At 41.1% G+C, this 19,761-nt stretch overlaps 1 protein-coding gene across 2 annotated transcripts in view; it reads left to right on the forward strand.

Moving 5' to 3' along the window:
* The window catches only part of PAPPA2 (pappalysin 2), a 252,615-nt gene that overhangs the window by 146,626 nt on the left and 86,228 nt on the right, over positions 1 to 19,761 (forward strand). For both annotated transcript variants that reach the window (XM_081824648.1, XM_081824649.1), the window contains 2 exons: positions 6,612 to 6,747; positions 6,948 to 7,164. In XM_081824648.1, the coding sequence (XP_081680774.1) occupies positions 6,612 to 6,747; positions 6,948 to 7,164 (353 nt within the window). The remainder of the gene's footprint in view (positions 1 to 6,611; positions 6,748 to 6,947; positions 7,165 to 19,761) is intronic.

Raw genomic sequence — 19,761 nt, forward strand, 5'->3', positions numbered from 1 at the left:
GCTTTTGTTCCGTGCAAGCTTTCCGTACAGCTTTGGAGGCCGAGAGTGAAAATGGCGGCTTCCTAATCTCTGCCCCTGGGGAGCCAAGAACTCGGGGCCCCACTCCTCAGTGCACCCCCAGAGAAAAGCAGTCAGTCACTCCCGTCTCCCCGGTCTCTGGCTGCACTCCGTGCTCACCTGGCCTGTGACCGAGTGTTTCTATCTCTGACACCCGACTCGGTGTGGGGTCTCCAAACCCAGCAGATCCCTGTGGTTCGCTCCCGTGCCACTCCTCCCAGGGGAGGAAGGGGAGTCTCCCCGGATCTGCCGCTTGTTGGGTCCCTGCTGGAGGAGCAGTGGCCGACTGTGCTGCAGATCATGGTTTATGGCAACCCCGAGCTGAGAGCCCACGCCTCGACTCCGTCTCTGCAGCCGGCTTCCCTGCTCTGATACCTGGGAGCTCTGCCACACTCAGGCACCCCCGGTCTTTCTGTGACCCTGAGGGTCCTGAGACCACACCGTCCCATGAGGTTTCCACCCCCTGCTTAGCCACTGGAGTGATGTCCTTCAGTGGAGCAGACTTCTAAAAGTTCCAATTTTGTGCTCCGCGGCTCTATCACTTGCCAGCAGCGGCCGACAGAGGCCCCCTCCCCTGCCATCTATCCTCCCGAATATCGCCTCGGATTCACTTCTCCGCACATCCTACCTTCCAGAAAGTGGTCACTTTTCTGTTCAGAGAATTGTTGCTATTCTTTTCTTCAATCTCCTGTTGAGTTTGTAGGTGTTCAGAATGGTTTGATCCCTATTCAGCTGAATTCCTGAGACCAGACAAAATCCAGGTCTCCTACTCCTCCGCCATCTTGCTCCTCAGTCTGTATGAAGCTTTTATGCCTAAGTGTTTATGTGACTTCATTTTGGGGGAAATAGAGGTTATGAGTGTCAGCAAATTTTCTAAGGAATCTGTGACTTCCTCCTCACCCCAAATTAAGAATTGGGTCATCAAAAGAATATACAACTTGAAGTTGGAAAACCCAAATTCCTACCTCTTTAGCATTTGGTAGAGGAAGTCACTTAAGCTCCTCAGAACCTACTTTTCACTTCTATAATATAATCTTTGTATCCTGGGGGATATTATAGTACAAAAATCTCAGATAGGAATGAAAACCCAAGGAACTTTATGGAGCCTTCAGCAAAGCATGTGATCATGCTTGGCACACTGTTAAGTGCTATACAAAGAGAATATAATGTCTGCTCACTTTCTCCTGTTCAAGGGCCTTCCCTTTCTCTCTGGAATCAGGATGTGCCATAGATGAGTGAAAATGGAAAGGCACAGAAAAAAAATAACAACCCAGTAACTAACCAAAAGCATTTAAAACCTCAGAGAAGATTCTTTTCAAGTTTGTGGTATAGTTTCAGGATCTGCTATCCAGTGACCACCACAAAGGATGACCTGCAAGTTGAAATACTTGGCTTGGGAGTATATTGAGTGAGTGTGTCTGTACCCAGTAGGCAGATTGAAGAGGGATTTCTTAAGCCCAAACAGTTCTTCACTAGGGGAACATTCTTTCAATCTTACCCCTCACCAGTGGCCAGAAGTTCCATCCAGTAGTTAATGGGCAGGCCTTGGATGAAAAAGCCATTGAGTGTGATGGACTGATTTTCCACATCTGTATGTCAGTCAGTATCTACTATCTATTTTTCTAATTATCTATCTATCTATCTATCTATCATCTATCTATCTATTTCTCCAATCTGTGTTTCTGTTTCAAAGTATTTTGCAATGGATTCAATGAGCTAATTTCACTGGCAATCCTCCAACTTGAGACCATTCCTCAGTCCTGAGAATCACTTGCTTTTCTAAAAGATTCTGTCTCCTTTCTAACATCTAGCTATAGTTTTTCTTCATAAGAGCCAAGTTCAAATTAATTTTATATTGCCAATGTAAGACATGAATGCAATCTCCTTGTTATGACTAATAAAACATTGCACACGAAGCTAATAATCCCCTTGACCTCTTAGCATCTTGAATTTTTCTCTTGGGGCATGCCTGCTGCTCATTTCAGATCTGAGTAGTTCCCCAGGAGGTGCATTTGATGCTCTTTGTCTGGAAGGGGAAGCTATTCACATAATGCATTTGGTGTGGTGATGAGAGGAGTATCACACTGTAGTGGCAAAAGTGGCATGGGGTCGAATAAATAGCGCTTCATGTTGCCGAAGTCTCTGTTCCAGCCCATAACTATCTTTTATATCCAGGAACATAAAATTCACTGTGTGTTTTGTATAAAGTGAAAATAGTGTGGGCTATAATTTTTTTTTTTAAAGATTTTATTTATTTATTTGAGACAGAGAGAATGAGAGACAGAGAGCATGAGAGGGAGGAGGGTCAGAGGGAGAAGCAGACTCCCCGCCGAGCAGGGAGCCCGATGCGGGACTCGATCCCGGGACTCCAGGATCATGACCTGAGCCGAAGGCAGTTGCTTAACCAACTGAGCCACCCAGGCGCCCAGGCTATAATATTATATTAAAATAGCTGTGATGTAGCTGTGGGAAGAATAACTTTTAAAAATATCATCTTTGGTGCTCAACATCATTCATCATCAGGGAAAGGCAAGTCAAAAACACAGTGAGGTATCACCTTACACGTGTCAGAATGACTACAATCAAAAGACAAGAAAGAACATGTGTTGGTGAGGATGTGGAGAAAATGGAACTCTCATGCACTGTTGGTGGGAATGCAAATTGATGCAGACACTGTGGAAAACACTATGGTGGTCCTCAAAAAATTAAAGAAAGAAACATCATACAATCCAGTAATTCCACTACTGAGTGTTTACTTAAAGGAAATGAGAACACTATTTCAAAAAATATATGCACCCCTATGTTTATAGCAGCATCATTTACAATAGCCAAGACATGGAAGCAACCCAAGTGTCCATCAATAGATGAATGGACAAAGAAGATGTGGTAGGAAGATAGATAGATGATAGATAGATGATAGATAGATAATAGATATAGAGTGGAATATTATCAGTCATAAAAAATGAATGAAATCCTGCCATTTGCAACAACATGGATGGAGCTAGAGGGTTTAATGCTAAGTGAAATAAGCCAGTCAGAGAAAGACAAATACCATATGTGGAATTTAAGAAACAAAACAAATGAAGAAACAAAGAAAAAAAAGGGACAAACTAAAAAACCAACTCTTAAATACAAAGAACAAACATGGTTGCCAGAGGGGAGGTGAGTGAGGGAACGGGTGAAATGGATAAACGGCAGTAAGAGTTACAAACTTCCAGTTACAAAGTAAGTCACAGAGATGAAAAGTACAGCATAGGGGATATAGTCAATAAGATTGTAAAGATGTTGTCTGGTGATAGTGACTACACTTATTGTGATGAGCACTGAGTAATGCATAGAATTATAGAATCCAGTTGTACACTGGAAACTAATGTAACACTGTTAATTATACTTCAATAAAAATAATCATCTTTGTTTAAATAAGGAATAAACTCTTAGTGTGCTAATTATACTGTCAATTTTAGAAGTTTTTTGTCTATATATGTACAGCAAAAGTTTTGATAAACACACATTGAACTGAATTTTCTGAAAAGTCTAGTAAAAGAGTTATGTATATTAAATATATTTTTCATAGATTCCATTTATAAACTAGAGATATATTCTATACCAAAAGCCTTGGATATTGCCAATGTCTCTAGAGGTAGAACCTGGAATACCAATTCACATTTCCACAAATGCTGATTTAAAATAGCATAGATGAAATTTTTTAGCCTATAGGTTTTAGAAAAGCATAATTCTCTATACACCAAAATATACAGTTTGTGTTTAATTTTTAAATTTTATTCTTTACCCTTTCTTCCTGAAGTGTAAACAAAATAAAAAAATATTTCTCTTTGGAAATAAGAATTATTTTGTGAATTAATTTATGAACATTGAGTTCTTACTAGATGACAGGCACTGTCCTGTGTGCTTTTACATGATTTCATTTAATCCTCATACTAGCTTCAAGAAATAGGTAGTATCTCTCTGTTTCAGATGTGCAAAAGAGGAACCCTAGGCTCAGACAGGAGGGATGGATTGCTCAGCCTTAACCAGTTAGTAGAGATGGAGCTAAGAGTTGAATTGAGATTTCCGCCTGGCCAACCCTCTCTCCAGAATGGTGAACTTACTTGGTTCTTTTCATCCTGGCTCAGATTGGATATTCAGATATGTGTGGATTCGAACTAGTCTCTGCTTTAGAAGCTCCAAAAGTCATATGAGAGTTCATACTTTCTTTGTGTCTGGTTGCGGTTGTGGGGCATATTCAGTATTCAGCTGAGAACAAAGTTCCGTTACATCTCCCATAGCACTATGAGAGGAAATGCCACAGACTCAGTGTCCTGTACCTTGATCAAACCCTTGTCTCTTTTTGCTTTGTGTATCCCAACATTCCTGGGCCTGTGTTTTTTTTTGTGAGTCTTACCTGTGGTTTCCTGCTGAAGCCATGGCCTTGAAATCCTGGCATAGCCTTTCCCACAGATCACGGCACAGAGGCGCTGCCACCTGGAGCAGGCTGTAAGGTTTAAAGGGATTTGGTTCAAAGACCCTTAGAGCAAGGAGGCACATTGCCAGGAGATGCAAAATGAGCTAGAGGTTTTGGGCAGGGGACCTCAGGACAGAGAAATCCACACCATCATAAGACCAACCCCTCCTAATTTGTCTCAGGTGGGTGGTGTCTATTTTGAGACCCAACAGAAGGTGGGAAGACTCAGAGCTCCTGTTCCTTGTTGAACCCACCCCACTCTTCAAGTCTGAGGCCTACTGGGGTAAAGCCACCATGTACTTGTTTGGACTCCGTCTGTTCCTGACTCAGGAAACAACCCAGAATTTTCTTCCAGTACTCAGGTCTCTTTTGTGGTGTAGGAAAAGGAAGAGGTTGTGGGAGTTCCCAAGGGACTTTGATGTCCTTTGCTGCTGCAGTTGAGGACTTTGCGTTAGGCTCTTGTTTACCTTATGGTATGTTTCATGTCTAGCTCTCATCCAGTCAGGGACAAAGGACCTCGTATTGCAAGCCGTAACCTATGGGTCTGGATACTTCTTAAGTTATAAAGGAATATTTATTACTTCAAAGAGGGGAAATGAAACGAAGGGAAAAAGACACTGTAAAAAGAGAGTGTGGCTGGCCTTTCCCTCAAAGGAGGAGAGGAAGAAGGGAGAGCTGTGTTGCATTGACCACTGCAAATCATAAAATCACCCTAATTAAGCCAGCAGTGCAAACGGACACTCTATAAACACACCACCAAGACTCAGGAAAAATCAGCCTGCACACAAGGAAGAATTCTTGGTAAAATGGAAAATATGTTTTACCCTTCTCCTCCCCATTTTTAGAAGAGGTTTCTACCATTAGATATACCCTTCTTTAACCCTGAGGATTGTTTTCCTGGAGCTTCGTCACCCTCAGAACCAGATAAAATCTATAGAAAGGCACAGAGAACATTGTAAGGTCCAGCTCCAGAATCTCATAATGTAGCAACCATGTAATACCAAGTAACGTAGAGATTTACTCTCAACAGAAATGAAGAGTAATACTGAGCTAAAGGACATAAAATAAAGCTAGAATTACTACATCAAATAATTTCTGTGTGGGACATAAGCTGTCCAGGTCATCTCCCAATCTCAAAGATGTTTTCTTTTATATTAAAGGATTTCTAGGGACAAAACTCCCATGGTTTGCTTTGAAAGACTGTTTTATTGTTTTGTTTTGTTTTTAAAGATTTTATTTATTTATTTGACAGAGAGAGACACAGCAAGAGAGGGAACACAAGCAGGGTGAGTGGGAAATGGAGAAGCAGGCTTCCCGCTGAGCAGGGTGCCCGATGTGGGGCTCGATCCCAGGAAGCTGGGATCATGACCTGAGCCAAAGGCAGACGCCTAACGACTGAACCACCCAGGCACCCCGAAAGACTGTTTTATTGTTCATCATCCTAAGCATCTAGGAATATTGCTTACAAATAACTGAATTTCTTGTCCCTCAGTGTTGGCTTATTTTCAGCCATGGGTAGGGTAGCGTATATATGCTTGGGGGCACCAGCAGAAATGCATGAGAATAAACAGTTTGGCAGCTTCTAGTCTCAGAAACAATAGACACTGAAGTTGCCTCTCATGTCATACTCCACATGCTGAGAGGTTCAGATAAAATGTTTAGGGGGAAGACAGGAAGATGGGGAAGGATGAACTACATTCTGAACTATGCCAGTTCACAACAGAATGTTAGCTTGGTGTCTCTTGTCCGCTTCTCTCCCACTTTGGAGATAAGCTTGACTGGCTATGCAGTAATTTATTGTCTCCAGCAATGGTCTCTTTCATTGATCTTCTTGAGAAATTTAAAGAAAGACAGGTCCAAGTGAAAAAAGGAACAGTTGAGGTTAAAAAAGAAAGAAAGAAAGAAAATCTCAGAAAAATGTGGGACATTCAGTAGCTGAAAGTTATCTTTTTTCATCTGATTTTGATTTTTGGTGTAACCTCGGCTATCTTTTTGTGCCTACTCCATATTTTTCTCATAAGTGTAAAAATAGTGTAACACATTGCTAGCCCGGTGGACATGATGACTCACACATATATGTGCTTACGCCTAGGTGTGTTTCAGTAGACCAGGAGTGGCCACGGCAGTTTTCGTTTTCTTGACATCTGATGGCCCAGTACTCAGAGAACATCAGCGGCCGACAGTGACTGTTCACCTGACCGATGTCAGTGGGAACAACCACTCTCTTGGTGAGTCTGACAGTGATCCCTTCAGGGCCACTAGAGGATGATTCAATAGACCCCAAAATCAGCTTGGCATCTGACTCTGACATTGTTTGGGACCTTGCCTACAGTACACAGCTGTTGAGAAGATAAAAGGAATGCTAGGTATGGAACACAGTGCTATATGAATGACTTACAGTATTATTCATCTCCTTATTTCTCTTCAGGAACATATGAGCTGTCGTGCCAGCATAACCCACTGGTTATCAATGTGACCCATCACCTGACTGTCCTCTCCCACCATACCACCTCAGTGCTGCTGAATTTCTCATCCCCATTGGTGGGCATCTCAGCAGTGGCTCTAAGGACATCTTCCCACATAAGTCCTTCAACTCCTAATAAGTGCATCCCAGAGCATGAGGGGCAAAATCATCAGGGACAGAGGTACAAAGTCCCTTTTCTCCTTTTTTTTCTTTCTTTTTCTTGTGGTTGTGAGGTACTACTATCATTTTCATATATAGCATTTTGTTTTCAGTGGGTGCTTAATCACTAACTAAAAAGTGGGTCTAAAAACTACTAAAAAGACATAAGAAACAAGCAAAGAACAACTCATAGAAGGTACACTTGGGTTTTACATTTTGCTCTTCTTTTCTTAACTGAGAATAATTTTTTTAATGTAAATATTTAACATCTTTACAAGGTCTTAAAATCTTTTTTACGTATAAAACCACTGCCTTCAAATCAACATGGTTATATAAACTGCCAAAAATTCTTTGCCAAAAACTCAATGTTCCCTAAGCAATGTATATTTTTCCACTTGTTCCCACCTGGACAGTGTATACAGCAAGTTTCACAATTAGTTTTCAAGGCATGTCATATAATCAATTAGAGTTACATATGGAAATCAGGAATATATTATCTACATAGGTCTTTCTGTGGACATCTGTGATTGTCATCATCTAGATAGAGGTTTCCTGAACTCTCTGCCTCAGCTAGTAGAGGGATTGTACTTTATAGTGTTGGTGTGCCCAAGGGTGGCCCGAAGGTAGGAGGGAGCAGGCCATACAATGGTGTGTGCTGCAGGTGGGCTGGACTCATTCTATGAGTGGTCTAGTCAATGGAGTGGGACTATAGGTAACAGAGTTCATTCCCTCAAGGAGTGAGGTTTCAGGCAATTAGGATCCCAGTCACAAAAGCTTCCAGGCAGTGCTCAATCACCAAATAGGAGATTTGATACCACCATGCCCAAACCAGGTATACCAGAAACCGAGATTTGAATAGGGACTGGGAGTAGACAGTAGTGTGTAGTATATCAGTTATCTTTTGCTGTATAGCAAATTATAGCAAAATTTAGTGGCTTATCACAGTTTCCATGAGTGAGGAATTTGGGTGCAACTTAGCTGGGTGCTTCTGGCTTAGAGTCTCTTATGAGGTTGCCATCAAGCTGTTGACCAAAGCTACCTCAACCTAAGGCTCAAGTGGAGCTGCAAATTTCACTTCCAAGCTCACCCATGTGGTGGTTGGCAGGCCTCAGATTATCTGCATCCAGGCTCACTCACATTGGTACTAGCAATAGGCATGCTCACATAGGCGTCGTTCAGTTCTTCACCATGTGGGCTTCTCCATAGCTGCCTGAGCATCCTATAATACAGCAGCTAATGATCCAACAGAGAAAAAGAGCCAGAGAGGGTAAGTACACAGAACACCGCCCAAAAGCTACAGGAGGCCATAAAAGCCACCCAAAAGCTATAGGAGGCCATAAAAAAGTTATAGCCTTTTTAAAACATAATGTTGAAAGTGACAATCCATTACTTCTGGCATATTCTTTTCATTAGATATGAGTCAGTAAGTCCAGCCTATTTTCAAGGGGAAGGGCATGAATCACTAGGGGCCATGTAAGAGGCCATCTACCACATACTGTAGTAATAGTTTGTTAACTGAGTACTAATTGTGTGCCAGGTGTTGTTGTAAATGCTAGAAAGAGAAAAGCAATAAGGAATAGAGTCTGAATGTTGAAGTAACATTTGTCTGAAACTCTTAAGTATTCTTATTGAGCAAACATCTTCAAATATTAACACAGGAATGTAGACTATTAAAATAACATTGTTTACTAGAATTATTGCCTCTCTCCTAGGTTTTTTCAAATGATTTTCTTTACTGGCTCTACCTCTGGCCTCAAGCCATACAGAATTTCTTTCAGGTCCCGGAGACATGTGTTCTTGATGAGTTTCATGTCTTTGCACATTATGTTCCTACTTTCTTGAATACCTTCCAGCCCTTCTTCACTTCAACTCATACTTCACCATCAGGATTCACCTTCTGTGAAATCTTGGCAAACTCCTTGCCTGTTTCCGTAGGGCATTGTACATAACCCACACTCTGCAGAAACAGCTATCCCATTGGGTGATAACTATTTGTTTACTTGTTGTTCTTTTCCACTAAGTTTTGAACTCTCTCTAGTGGAAATTCCATGCGGTATCTTTCAGTACCTAGCAGACGGCCTGGCACATAGTAGGTGTCAGAAACACTGTTGAATGATAGTAACAGACTTTATCTCTAAATGCTGGATGGAACAGAACTAAACAAGAAAACCAGAAAAAGTAGAAGTCATAGCCTCTCCAGACCTGAGGGACAAGAATTCCCCTCACCATCACAGCTGTGAAGTTCTGACAAAGAAGGAGATTAATTGTGATCATTGCTGCTCGTTCACTTATTTTCATTTGGCATTGTGGGAAAAACAAGCTTTATATGCACGCATGCAAACCAGTAGAAATAGGATATGATTCTCCAGTTTACACAGAGTGTATGTGGAATGCACAAGCATTTCCAAACCACATGTGACTGACAGGAGCCATGCAAATTGGCTTCCCTTCTCAGCCAGCAAATCAGTGCAATATAGTAAATTTTGATACACAGGGAACCTAATAGATTTCATATATTTTCTTTGTGAACGGATTTAAAATCTGAATCCCTATGTACTCTCAAAAAATAGAAGATTTTTTTATATCTTTATATCAATCCCAGTTGTAGATGTGGATAGATCATAATATGAAACCCTCAAATTCTGGGCATAGTGAGAGGGATTCCTGGCTACCTCATTTTTACCCCTTATGACCTGAATTCCATTAATACTAAAATAGGCAATGGAGAGCTGACAGATGCCTGGCAGTAGAGGATGTATTATCCACTCTGTATTTAACCATTAATGACCAATGGCCTGTCCCTCCTACAGCTCTGCATCTTTAAACCTGCCCAACTGGCCCACAGAATCTCAGCTGAAGGCCAATAAACCTGTCTGGCTCTCCAGTGATGTTTATCATCTTTACCTTAGACCCTTTAGCTTTGATCTCTCTCTTCATCTTGTTTCTCGTTCTGCTATGATGGCTACCAGTTTATGACCCTTTGGGCTTAGTCTACTGATAATGAACCATTAGTCTTGAAAACCAAGTTTTGTGTTCCTGGTTTTGGCCACTGGTGCTCAATTGGAGCTCAATTCACTCCTTCTTTCTGGCTGTTTCTAGCTCTAGCCACTTAGGTAAAGGTCCTGCATAACCTGCCACAGCATCCCATGAGTTAGAGAATCAGGCAGACCCCCAACCATGCCAGGATTGTGTTGATGGCTTTGGGAAGTGGGAACCACTTTTGTGATTAATGCAATGAGATTTAGAATGTATCCGAGATATACTCCAGGCACTGATAGGTTACTTTGAGTAAATGAGAGAAATTAGCTTCCAGATAATCAGGACTCTAATTTAATCAGGACTCTTATTACCTACTTTGGAAATTCACACAGTCAAGTTTAGAAGAATTTACTAATAGGCAAGAATTGCTGATGGGCATGTAATTTCTCCTACAACAGAATTTTGTTCTTCTAGTTACATGAACATAATGTAATGGAAACATTGATTGTAACTTCTCTACTCCTACAAGATGATAAATGCAACAGATCCCCCAGCATTGAATCTTCTGAGGATGAACATCATCTCCTTCTCCAGGGCATGGGCTGATTACAATGGTTGAAACTTCTGACCACTCCTTTCTTTGCAACATTTGCACTTATTTGTTTCTTTGCAACATTTGTCTTATTGATTTTTTCATCGACCTTCTCCATAGCAGGTTGCAGTGTAATCTCCCAAACAACTGTGCTTCCTTAACTTTTCTTTGTATTTTAAAGAGTTCTGGCTTTTTATAATTTGATGTTACAGAATTAGGTGCATAACTGCTTGTGACTCTTTTATCTTCATTAGGATCATACCTTGTGCCAACCCTTTTGCTCTGTTAAATGCTTTTGGCTTTGTATTCTACCTTGTCTGGAATTTAAATTTCCATCCCTGCTTTCCTTCTGTTTATATTTATTTGGTAAATACTTGCCTTTCATTTATTTTTAACATTCTGCTATCTTCATTGCCAATGAGCCCAGGGCATATTGCTCCATGGCACTGTTTATTCTGAAAATTTATTTCATGGTCCTCAAGCTTCTAGTATCTTTAGGACCCTGTAGTATTTTTACCTTTGGGACATTTATCTTCCAGGATTCCATGGCTTTTGCCAGTGGTTCTCCCTCGCCCCCCACTCTCTCCCACCCCACTGGACCAAGACCCTCATACTTCCTGACCTGAAGTCTTAAAGTCAGTAATGAAAGGGTGGTACTGATGAGGACTAAAGGACAAAAAACAGATCTGTGACCCCTGAAACGCAGTGCCCAGTTTGCCAATCTCAAGAGAAGCCAGAGAATGAGGAAAGAATGACCCTTTTCCTCTCTCCTTTTAGCATGGCTTTATTCCTTATTTGCTTTTTTCCCCCCTCAGGAAAAAAAATGCATGCTTTGGCTTCCAGTGATGTTTCTCAATTCAACTCCAATACATTTTGAAATCAGGAGGAAATCCTCACAGATTCCAGCTGTCCGTCTTGGTTTTTGATACTGATAAGAGTTTTCATATTTTTTCTGTTGGAATTTAAGTGGGAAGCAGGGGAAAATGACCTCATAGCATTCTTGTGAGATTAACTGAGAAGCATACGTGTGGAGTGCATAGCACATGCTGGCACCAGGCAGGAGCACCGCCCATATAAGCTTTCACACTATTGCTCATCTTTGTTTTTCTCCATTCCTCTTTTTACAAGGTGTGCCACTGATCAGTTTCTTGCTTCTCAGCTCTCAGGTCACTCTCAACATGTGCATGTGTAAATACTAGAACAGGATTTTATTGATATTTATCCTTTGCCAGCTGACACAGTGTTCAGCTTTGTCAGAAGTGGGTAATGGAGAGATACTACAGGAGGAAGGGCTTCTCTTCCTGGCTTCAGCGTGCTTTCTTCTCTTTTGCGGCTGTGCCATGCTCAGCAGTGGTGTAAAGAACAGCTTCCATTAAGTCAGCAACCACTTGTGTTCCCAGGGTATGTATTTCCAGTTGGCTCTTCATCACCATCAACCAAAAGTAATGCTTGTTATTTATCCCACTGCATGTTATAGACTGCTAGCATCCCATTTCCCATTGACAAGGAGCTCCTCATTGTACTCAAGCCCAAAGGTACAACCAAACTGATCCCCAGATCTGACCTTTGTGAATCTATCTCCTGGTACCACATACAGGTCCATTCTATGCCAGTCGGGGTCCAGTGAGGACACAGTAATTAGAATAGGGAGAGTTTAATATAAAGAACTATTAACTACTTAGGGGAACTACAAAGGATTAACTACTTAAGAGAACCCTAATGAATAGAAGAATGGGGGATAAAGGGAGCAGTCATTCCATTTTCCATTTAGAGGTGAGGGAAGAGTATCAGAGGAAGGAACAAATGTGGAAAAGGCTCCCCACCTAAGGCTATGATTTGGATCTCATCAGAGTGGGTTTGGCGATGGCACAAGGGATGACACAGAAGTTTGCTGAGGTTTTAGAGTCTGGGGCCAGCAAGCAGGAAACCACCCACTGGAGTGCTGATCAAAGCTTCTTTGGAAGCTGCCTGCTCAGGCACTCTTGGGACTTCTGGAAAGCTGCCCTTGGGGTGCTGCTGACACTTTCTGGAGGTCACCCACTGGGCACTGGTGAAACTTTCTGGGAAGTCAATCAGTGGGTCGCCTTTGAGGCTTGCTCCAGCTAGAGTGCTGGTAGACCTTGCTGAGCTGTGCAGGGTGTCCCTGAAACTCCTTACAGCGTGAGCACCACCGGACTGAAGCCCTGTCAGATGTCAAGTGCTGCAGAGGCCAGGAGAGGAAAACACATGGGAATCTAGAAGAGATGCCCCTTCTTCCTGGAAGTCTCTCCAGTTACGTCTACTGGGAACATGTGACATTACACTAACGGGCCAAAGAGCAATATTTACATGGTGCATCTCTAGGATCGCAAAGTGGCAGGAAAGATCTTGTCAAGGAACCCAGAAGAAATCCCATTTTTGTTCTTTGCCTTTTATGTTCCAGCTAAGATTTCCTTTAAGGTCCTGGCTTTAATCTTCAGACCACTTTTCAGTATAACTTCTAAATAGATTCGACCTAACTAGAAATGCATATTTTCTTTTTTTAATGTTTTGAACTTATTTTAAGTCCAAGGCAAACATGAAGTATAAATACCTCATTAACTTATTCAGTATAAATATACATTCTGATTGAGATAAAAAACAAGTAATAGATATTCATAAATAAAAAATTGTTGTGGGTTCTGAGGTTTACCTTAAACTATAGCTTATCAACGCCAAGTATTCCAATCTACTATTGAATGATATTAATTATTTCAAATGAATATCCATGTAGAAACCTAAGTTCTTTCTTCTCTCTCTTGTTCTCACTCTCATTCTTTCTCATTAACTATATATAGTCATGCTTTGATCCTTTTTTTCATTGTGGATAACTGAAGGTAGATTCGTGTAACAATTTAGGTCTAATACAATGGATATGTGTGTGAGAGTGTGAGTGTATACCTTGTGTATGCTTACTATATTTTACTTCAAGTAGAAGAAAGTTTTTGAAAAGTTTCATGTAAGTTGATTTGTAAAACTAATTATTCTATATGGTGTGTGTGCATGTGGTTTGAGTGTGTGTGTGTGTGCATGTATGTCTCTGTATAGAAAGAGATGGACCATTCATCATTCAAAAATATTTATTAAATGCCTACAATGTGCCAGGAATCATTTTTCAGTTAAGCAAACAGACTCAGAGTGTACAAATTCACCTTATTTGAGATTAGCAAAACTAAGACTAGGATCCAAGAAATTTGTTTTTAGTAAAGGAACGTTCCATTATAAGAATAGAAATTGTTTCAGAAATGTATCCATGTCTACTACCATCCAAGAAACCCTGCTGCCCTCCCTCAAATTATATTTGGAAAAAAAGCATGAGGGAAGAACAGAGATTCTAAGAGCAACGTCTTCTCATAGAAATTCCTTATTCTTAGTAGGTGGATTATCTAAGCAGCTGTCTTACTAGAAAATGTCCCCTCAACTCTCCATTATCTAGTTACACCATATCCATTTTAGTAATGATCCATATCCATCCATATTCTCTTCCCTAGTCCATTTTTCCAAACCTGAGCCACCTTTAGAGCCACCTTCTCCATGGCTCAACTATAATTATTATTCATTAAAGTGAAATTTAATCAGTAATATCTGTTTCCTGGAAAATCATAAAATCATATAAAATCTAAAAATAAAAAACGTGGCTATTCTTTAAAAAATTTGTATTCTGATTCTTTTCATAATATTGGATAATTGAGAGTTAATTGTTTTAGCAATTTTGGTCTAGTAAAATGTGGCTATATGTGCATGTGTGTATGTATATTCACTTTATACAAGACAATCTTTTGGAAAAGGTTAATGTGTAATGAATTATATAACTACATTGTATTTATTTATTTATTTATTTTTTATAGAACTACATTTTAAAATGATTTGGCTTTTTAAATGATTGTGCCATTCAGAAGGGTATTATTTTTTAAGTAAAAGATAAATATTTTTGTAAAGAGCAATGTCATCCCCAGATTTTCTCCTCTTTCTTTTTCTTTTTCTGCATTAATCTGCATCTTTCTATTTACTTAAAGCAAACTAAACGTGAACACATGAAGTCTGAATCAAGAAAACATAATGAACACATACACTGTGCTCTTGTATGATTCTATATTCAAAGCAACAACTCTTAGAATTTACCTTTTGCATTGAAAACATTTACTACTAGGCTGCTATTATGGATATCAGTTGGCGTTCAGCTTCTGACACTCATATACTTAACATAAAAATGTACATGTACATAATTAAAATACCTGTCATGTTTTGTCAACCATGCTTGTGTAAAGATGAGAATCAGGTCATTTTAAAACTGAGTAATCGGGGCACCTGGGTGGCTCAGTCGTTAAGCTTCTGCCTTCTGCTCAGGTCATGATCCCAGGGTCCTGGGATCGAGCCCCTCATCGGGCTCTCTGCTCAGCGGGAAGCCTGCTTCTCCCTCTCCCACTCCCCCTGCTTGTTTTCCCTCTCTCGCTGTGTCTGTCTCTGTCAAATAAATAAATAAAATCTTTAAAAAAACCAACAACAACTGAGTAATCAAAGAATAATGTGTATCTGGTTTGGTTGGGAATGCCTCAGGATGCAGGGACACCTGCAAATTTATGGACATGTGTACTAGTTTAGTCAACTCTGTTGTCTCTGGGTAGCCTCTATTCTTCAGATTCTGTTTCCTAAAGCAGGGACTGCAAAACTAAATAATCCAGGGAGAAAAATCATAGCTATTACCAAATAACTCATAGTTTCCTGTCTGCAACTTATGACCTTTAGTAATATGCTGGGCTAATGCTATATCTCAGGCCGACTTACCCTAGCTGCCTCATCTCTTTCGACCCCCCCTTCATAGCACCCCTGTGCTGTGACAAAAAGATGTCTTTTGCCTCAGAAAGTTCTTGAAAATGTAGATCTGTTGACCAAGAAGATAGAGTAGAAGATAGAGCTTCATCAGTGAGTCAAGTCCAGAAGATTTTTGGGTCACCCTCTGTTGTCCTTGGAGAATTCACTATAGATGTGGAATTTTGGTTGGGGGTAGAGGGATGCAGTAGAACAGAGAGCAACTTTTCCATAGAACTTCTCTTTTATGATTTTAAAATCCCCAGAGAATTTCTGGGAGGAAGTGGCTGTGTTTTCCATTTGGGAGATGTTGGGACTCAAGTGTCAAAATATTTCTTCTTGGTTATACTGTAGATTAGGGGTAGAGCTGGGGCTACATTATAAGGCCTCCAAACCCCTGTCCAGGGGCACATAGCCAGAGCACAGCTCAGTGCCTTGGCATTCCATTCCCACTGTAATCAGTTTGTGAGCCTGCTCTTGGTAATAGGATCATTCCATCTCTATTATCCGTCATTCTGCTTCATGCTTCATTATTCTCTGGAACCCTCATTGCTGCTGCTTTACCAATTCCTATTGTGCTTCAATTATTTGGAGCTAAGATTTGAAATGCCAACCGTTTCCCTTCCTCCTCTGCCTGGATTGGGACTCTACAATGCCAGGCCTCTCCTTCCCCTGCTCATTTCTATGTACAGCATTCAGTCACCTCCCTTTTGATAGCCTCACAAAGTGAAGAGCTCCTTCCTTTCTTTTTCTAGGGGCTACAGGTTAAAGCATTTGTTTTGGCTCTTCTTTTGTTTTTAGAAGAGGGTTTGCTTTTAATACTCCAGGATGATGGGAAGTGTTCTCTCTTGCTGGGAAAGGCACTATAGAAATGAAATATGTATTACATTTCTACTCATTTGATTATCTTCTTCCCCAAAGCAGTTTAGCAAATTGACATTGAATCTGTTTTTGTTTCTTAAGCAAAGAAAGAATTATAGCTGCTCAATTGTTCCCTAGGTTTCTTGCCTAACTTCCTTTTCCCAGAATGATTTGTCCATAAAATAAGAGGGAAGGAGGAGAATCGCTGGAGAGGATTTTGATTCTTTTGACCAATGACAGATGGCCTGGTGAACAACAGGTCTACTTTGGGAGGTACAGTTAGCTGTTTGAGTCTGTTCAACTATTTGTTCTTGAGGGGTTACAGAGGAAAAATGAAAAGGTCGCAGACTTGGTCTCATTGAGGGGTTTATTGGTGCATGACTAGACTATTCTAGAAATAGCCTTTATTAAAATATTACCTTGTCTCTGATGATTCTTAGTGGGAGGCATTCTGAGAACTGGTTAGGTGGCGGCTTTTGGTCAAAAGCTAAGAATAGGCACAAACAACTTATGAAGACTGGGAGTTGGAGTCTCCCTCTAAGGAATAGGCTAGTTTCAAAACAATAACTTTGAAATAATGACTCCTCTATGTCTTATCATGTTGTCTGAAATTCCAGCATTAGGAAAGATTTTCTTCAAGTCTTGGTTATCTCCGAGGGTCTCTTTAAAATAGTAAATAACTATTGAATAGAAGTAGAAATGTCCTAAGTTGTTATCAACTCTTTATAGCAGAACTATTCTCGTATTCAAAAATAGACCAAGGCCCTGCTAAATGCACCCTGGCATAGGCATCTGGAAGTTATGGGGAGTACCAGAAACAGAAAAAGTGGTACTGAAAAGAGAGATTTTAAACTGTCATCTGCTTCTCAATTTTGCTCAGGGCTGGCCCTGTCCTTATGGTCTGATTTCATAGCAGCTGGTGGAAAGAGTACAGAAAATAAAAACAAAACAGTATTTCTAGGATTCTGTCATTTTGCCAGCCTGCCAAGTAGACAGACACTGTTGACGGAGTTGACCATAAGTTCTGGTTGGAATGACTCTCAGGCCCTGTCTGGTTCTATGTAGCCATAACCGTGGAGGTGGAGGCAGTCTGGGGATTGAAGTGGCAGGAAGCCCAAAGTCCAGACCCCTGTCTCCTACTATTGGCTACATCATCAGTCTTACCACGTGATTTCAGGACAGTCCCTTTCCTCCCTTCTTTGGGCCTTCATTTCTCCATAAGAAAATGAGCCATAGCCATTGCAAGGGTTGGGAGAGCTGGAGGGAACAAAAGAACAGAAGGGAGGAATATTCCAAATCTGATGTCAACCAAGGACTGACAAATCCCCGGATTATGAGATGATGGGAACAATGTGAAGCTTCTGTTGGAGAGTCCAGAAACTTTCCCCAGAAACCGGGGAAAGGAAGCCAGGGGGAGAGGGAGATTCCCAAAGGGGCCCAGCACGTGTTTTATGTTCTACTTCTGCAATATTGTGATACTTGGTCTTAGTCTGCGGTTCCTGGCTCACAGCTCCCAAGCCCTTGGAATTTCCTAAGTGTTGAGAGTGATAAAGGTGTCTTTTGTTATGTGAATGAAGTGACTTTTGGAAAGCACTGAAGGATGGGACTGCTTCTCAGTACAGCCAAACACATGATTAGAAGGTTGTAACTTTGAGTCCTACCCCTTGACCAGGGAGCAGGGAGGGGCTGAAGGTTGAATCAGTCAATCAAGCCTATGTATTGAAGCCTCCAGAAAAACCCAAAAGGCTGTGTTCAGAGAGCTTCTGGGTTGGTGAACACATGGAGACTGGGGAGGGTGGCACACCTGAAGGGGGCATGGAAGCTCTGTGTCCTTTCCCCATACCTTGCCCTGGGCATCTCTTCCATCCAGCTGTTCTAGAGTTCTATTTATTATTTTATAATAACTTAGTAACCAGTAAGTAAATGTTTCTCTGAGTTCTCTGAGCGGTTCTAGCAAATTAATCAAACCCGAGGAGGAGGTTCTGAGAACCTCTGATTTATAGCCAGGCAGTCAGAAGTATAGGTAACCACTTGGGTTTGTGACTGGTGCCTGAGTTGAGGATGGGGACGGTTTGGTAGGATTGATCTCTTAACCTATGGAACCTGATGCTTTCTCTGGACAGGTAGTGTTAGGATTGAGTTAAACGCTCAGACATCCTGCTGGTGCCCAAGAATTGCTTGGTTGTAAGTGTGGGAATGTGCACCCCCACACACATATACTGGAACTGGTTTCAGAACATCTATTTAACTTCCATGTGTGAATTTGAGACTCATTCAAGGTGCTGGCTGGCAAATCCTCAAGACCTGAGTTTACACAGCTTCTGTATAGCCACAGAGAAGTCATGCTACTCCTTCCTCCTGCCCTGTAGGAAGTGTTCTAGGAATGACACAGACGAAAACCCATGCCCACTAAACTTCATTCACAGGACTGTACTGTTGCCTCACTTAACTATATGTGTTTCACAATTCCTCAGGCTGGGCCTATGAATGTGGCTGGGGAAGTGTCACTCCCAGATTAATAGTTTAATTGGTGTCCAGGGATGAACAGTAGGTGGGACAAGAGTCAGCAGTACAATCATTTGGGGGCTCCAGCAGTCACTCCTCATTTGGAAATGTCCCACATGGGGATGGTTACTGCCTTTGCAAACTGGAAAAATACACTTTTATATGTATATAATTTATGTTTTTATAATTTACATACACATACACATTTGTTATTTCTTTTTTTTAAGATTTTTTATTTTTAAGTAATCTCTACACCCAACGTGGGGCTTGAACTCACAACTCCAAGACCAAGGGTTGCATGCTGTACCGACTGAGTCAGCCAGGCGCCCCTGTTGTTTCTGAGGGGTGATTCTGTTTCCCTGATGCAATGCTAGGAAGCCTATCCTCTGCCAATTAGCCAGCAATTGTTTGGACACTTCCTTTGGTATTCCACATATTTTATAATCTACATTAAAATCATGGGTTCTGAAACGTGGTGAGGCAGGGATTTGAAAGGGAGCGCTTTTGGCTGTGTGATGTAAATCTGTTTCTCTTTAGAAGGACAGGGGGCATTTGGATGGGACTTCTAGTGTTACAGCCAGGCATGGTAAAAACTATGCCCAGAATTAGAAATGAGTGAAGCAAATTATCCAGTACTGGGGCCACCTGAGTCCAGTCCTGAACTTACAAATAGGTCACATTCTAGGAAGAGATGGACCTCTCCCAAGGGGCCGACTTCAGGACAAAACCTTCAATAGAGAGGCAGGGGAACCTCTGCTTTCCCAACATACAGGAATAGAAGAAGTCTGCTTCGTGCAATAATTTCATCATTTCTCTGTCATGAGGGAAGAAACAGAATTACTACTGAGATTCCTC

The sequence above is a fragment of the Leptonychotes weddellii genome, chromosome 6, assembly GCF_054177405.1.
Source record: "Leptonychotes weddellii isolate Sample4059 chromosome 6, ASM5417740v2, whole genome shotgun sequence".
NCBI classification, from domain to species: domain Eukaryota; kingdom Metazoa; phylum Chordata; class Mammalia; order Carnivora; family Phocidae; genus Leptonychotes; species Leptonychotes weddellii.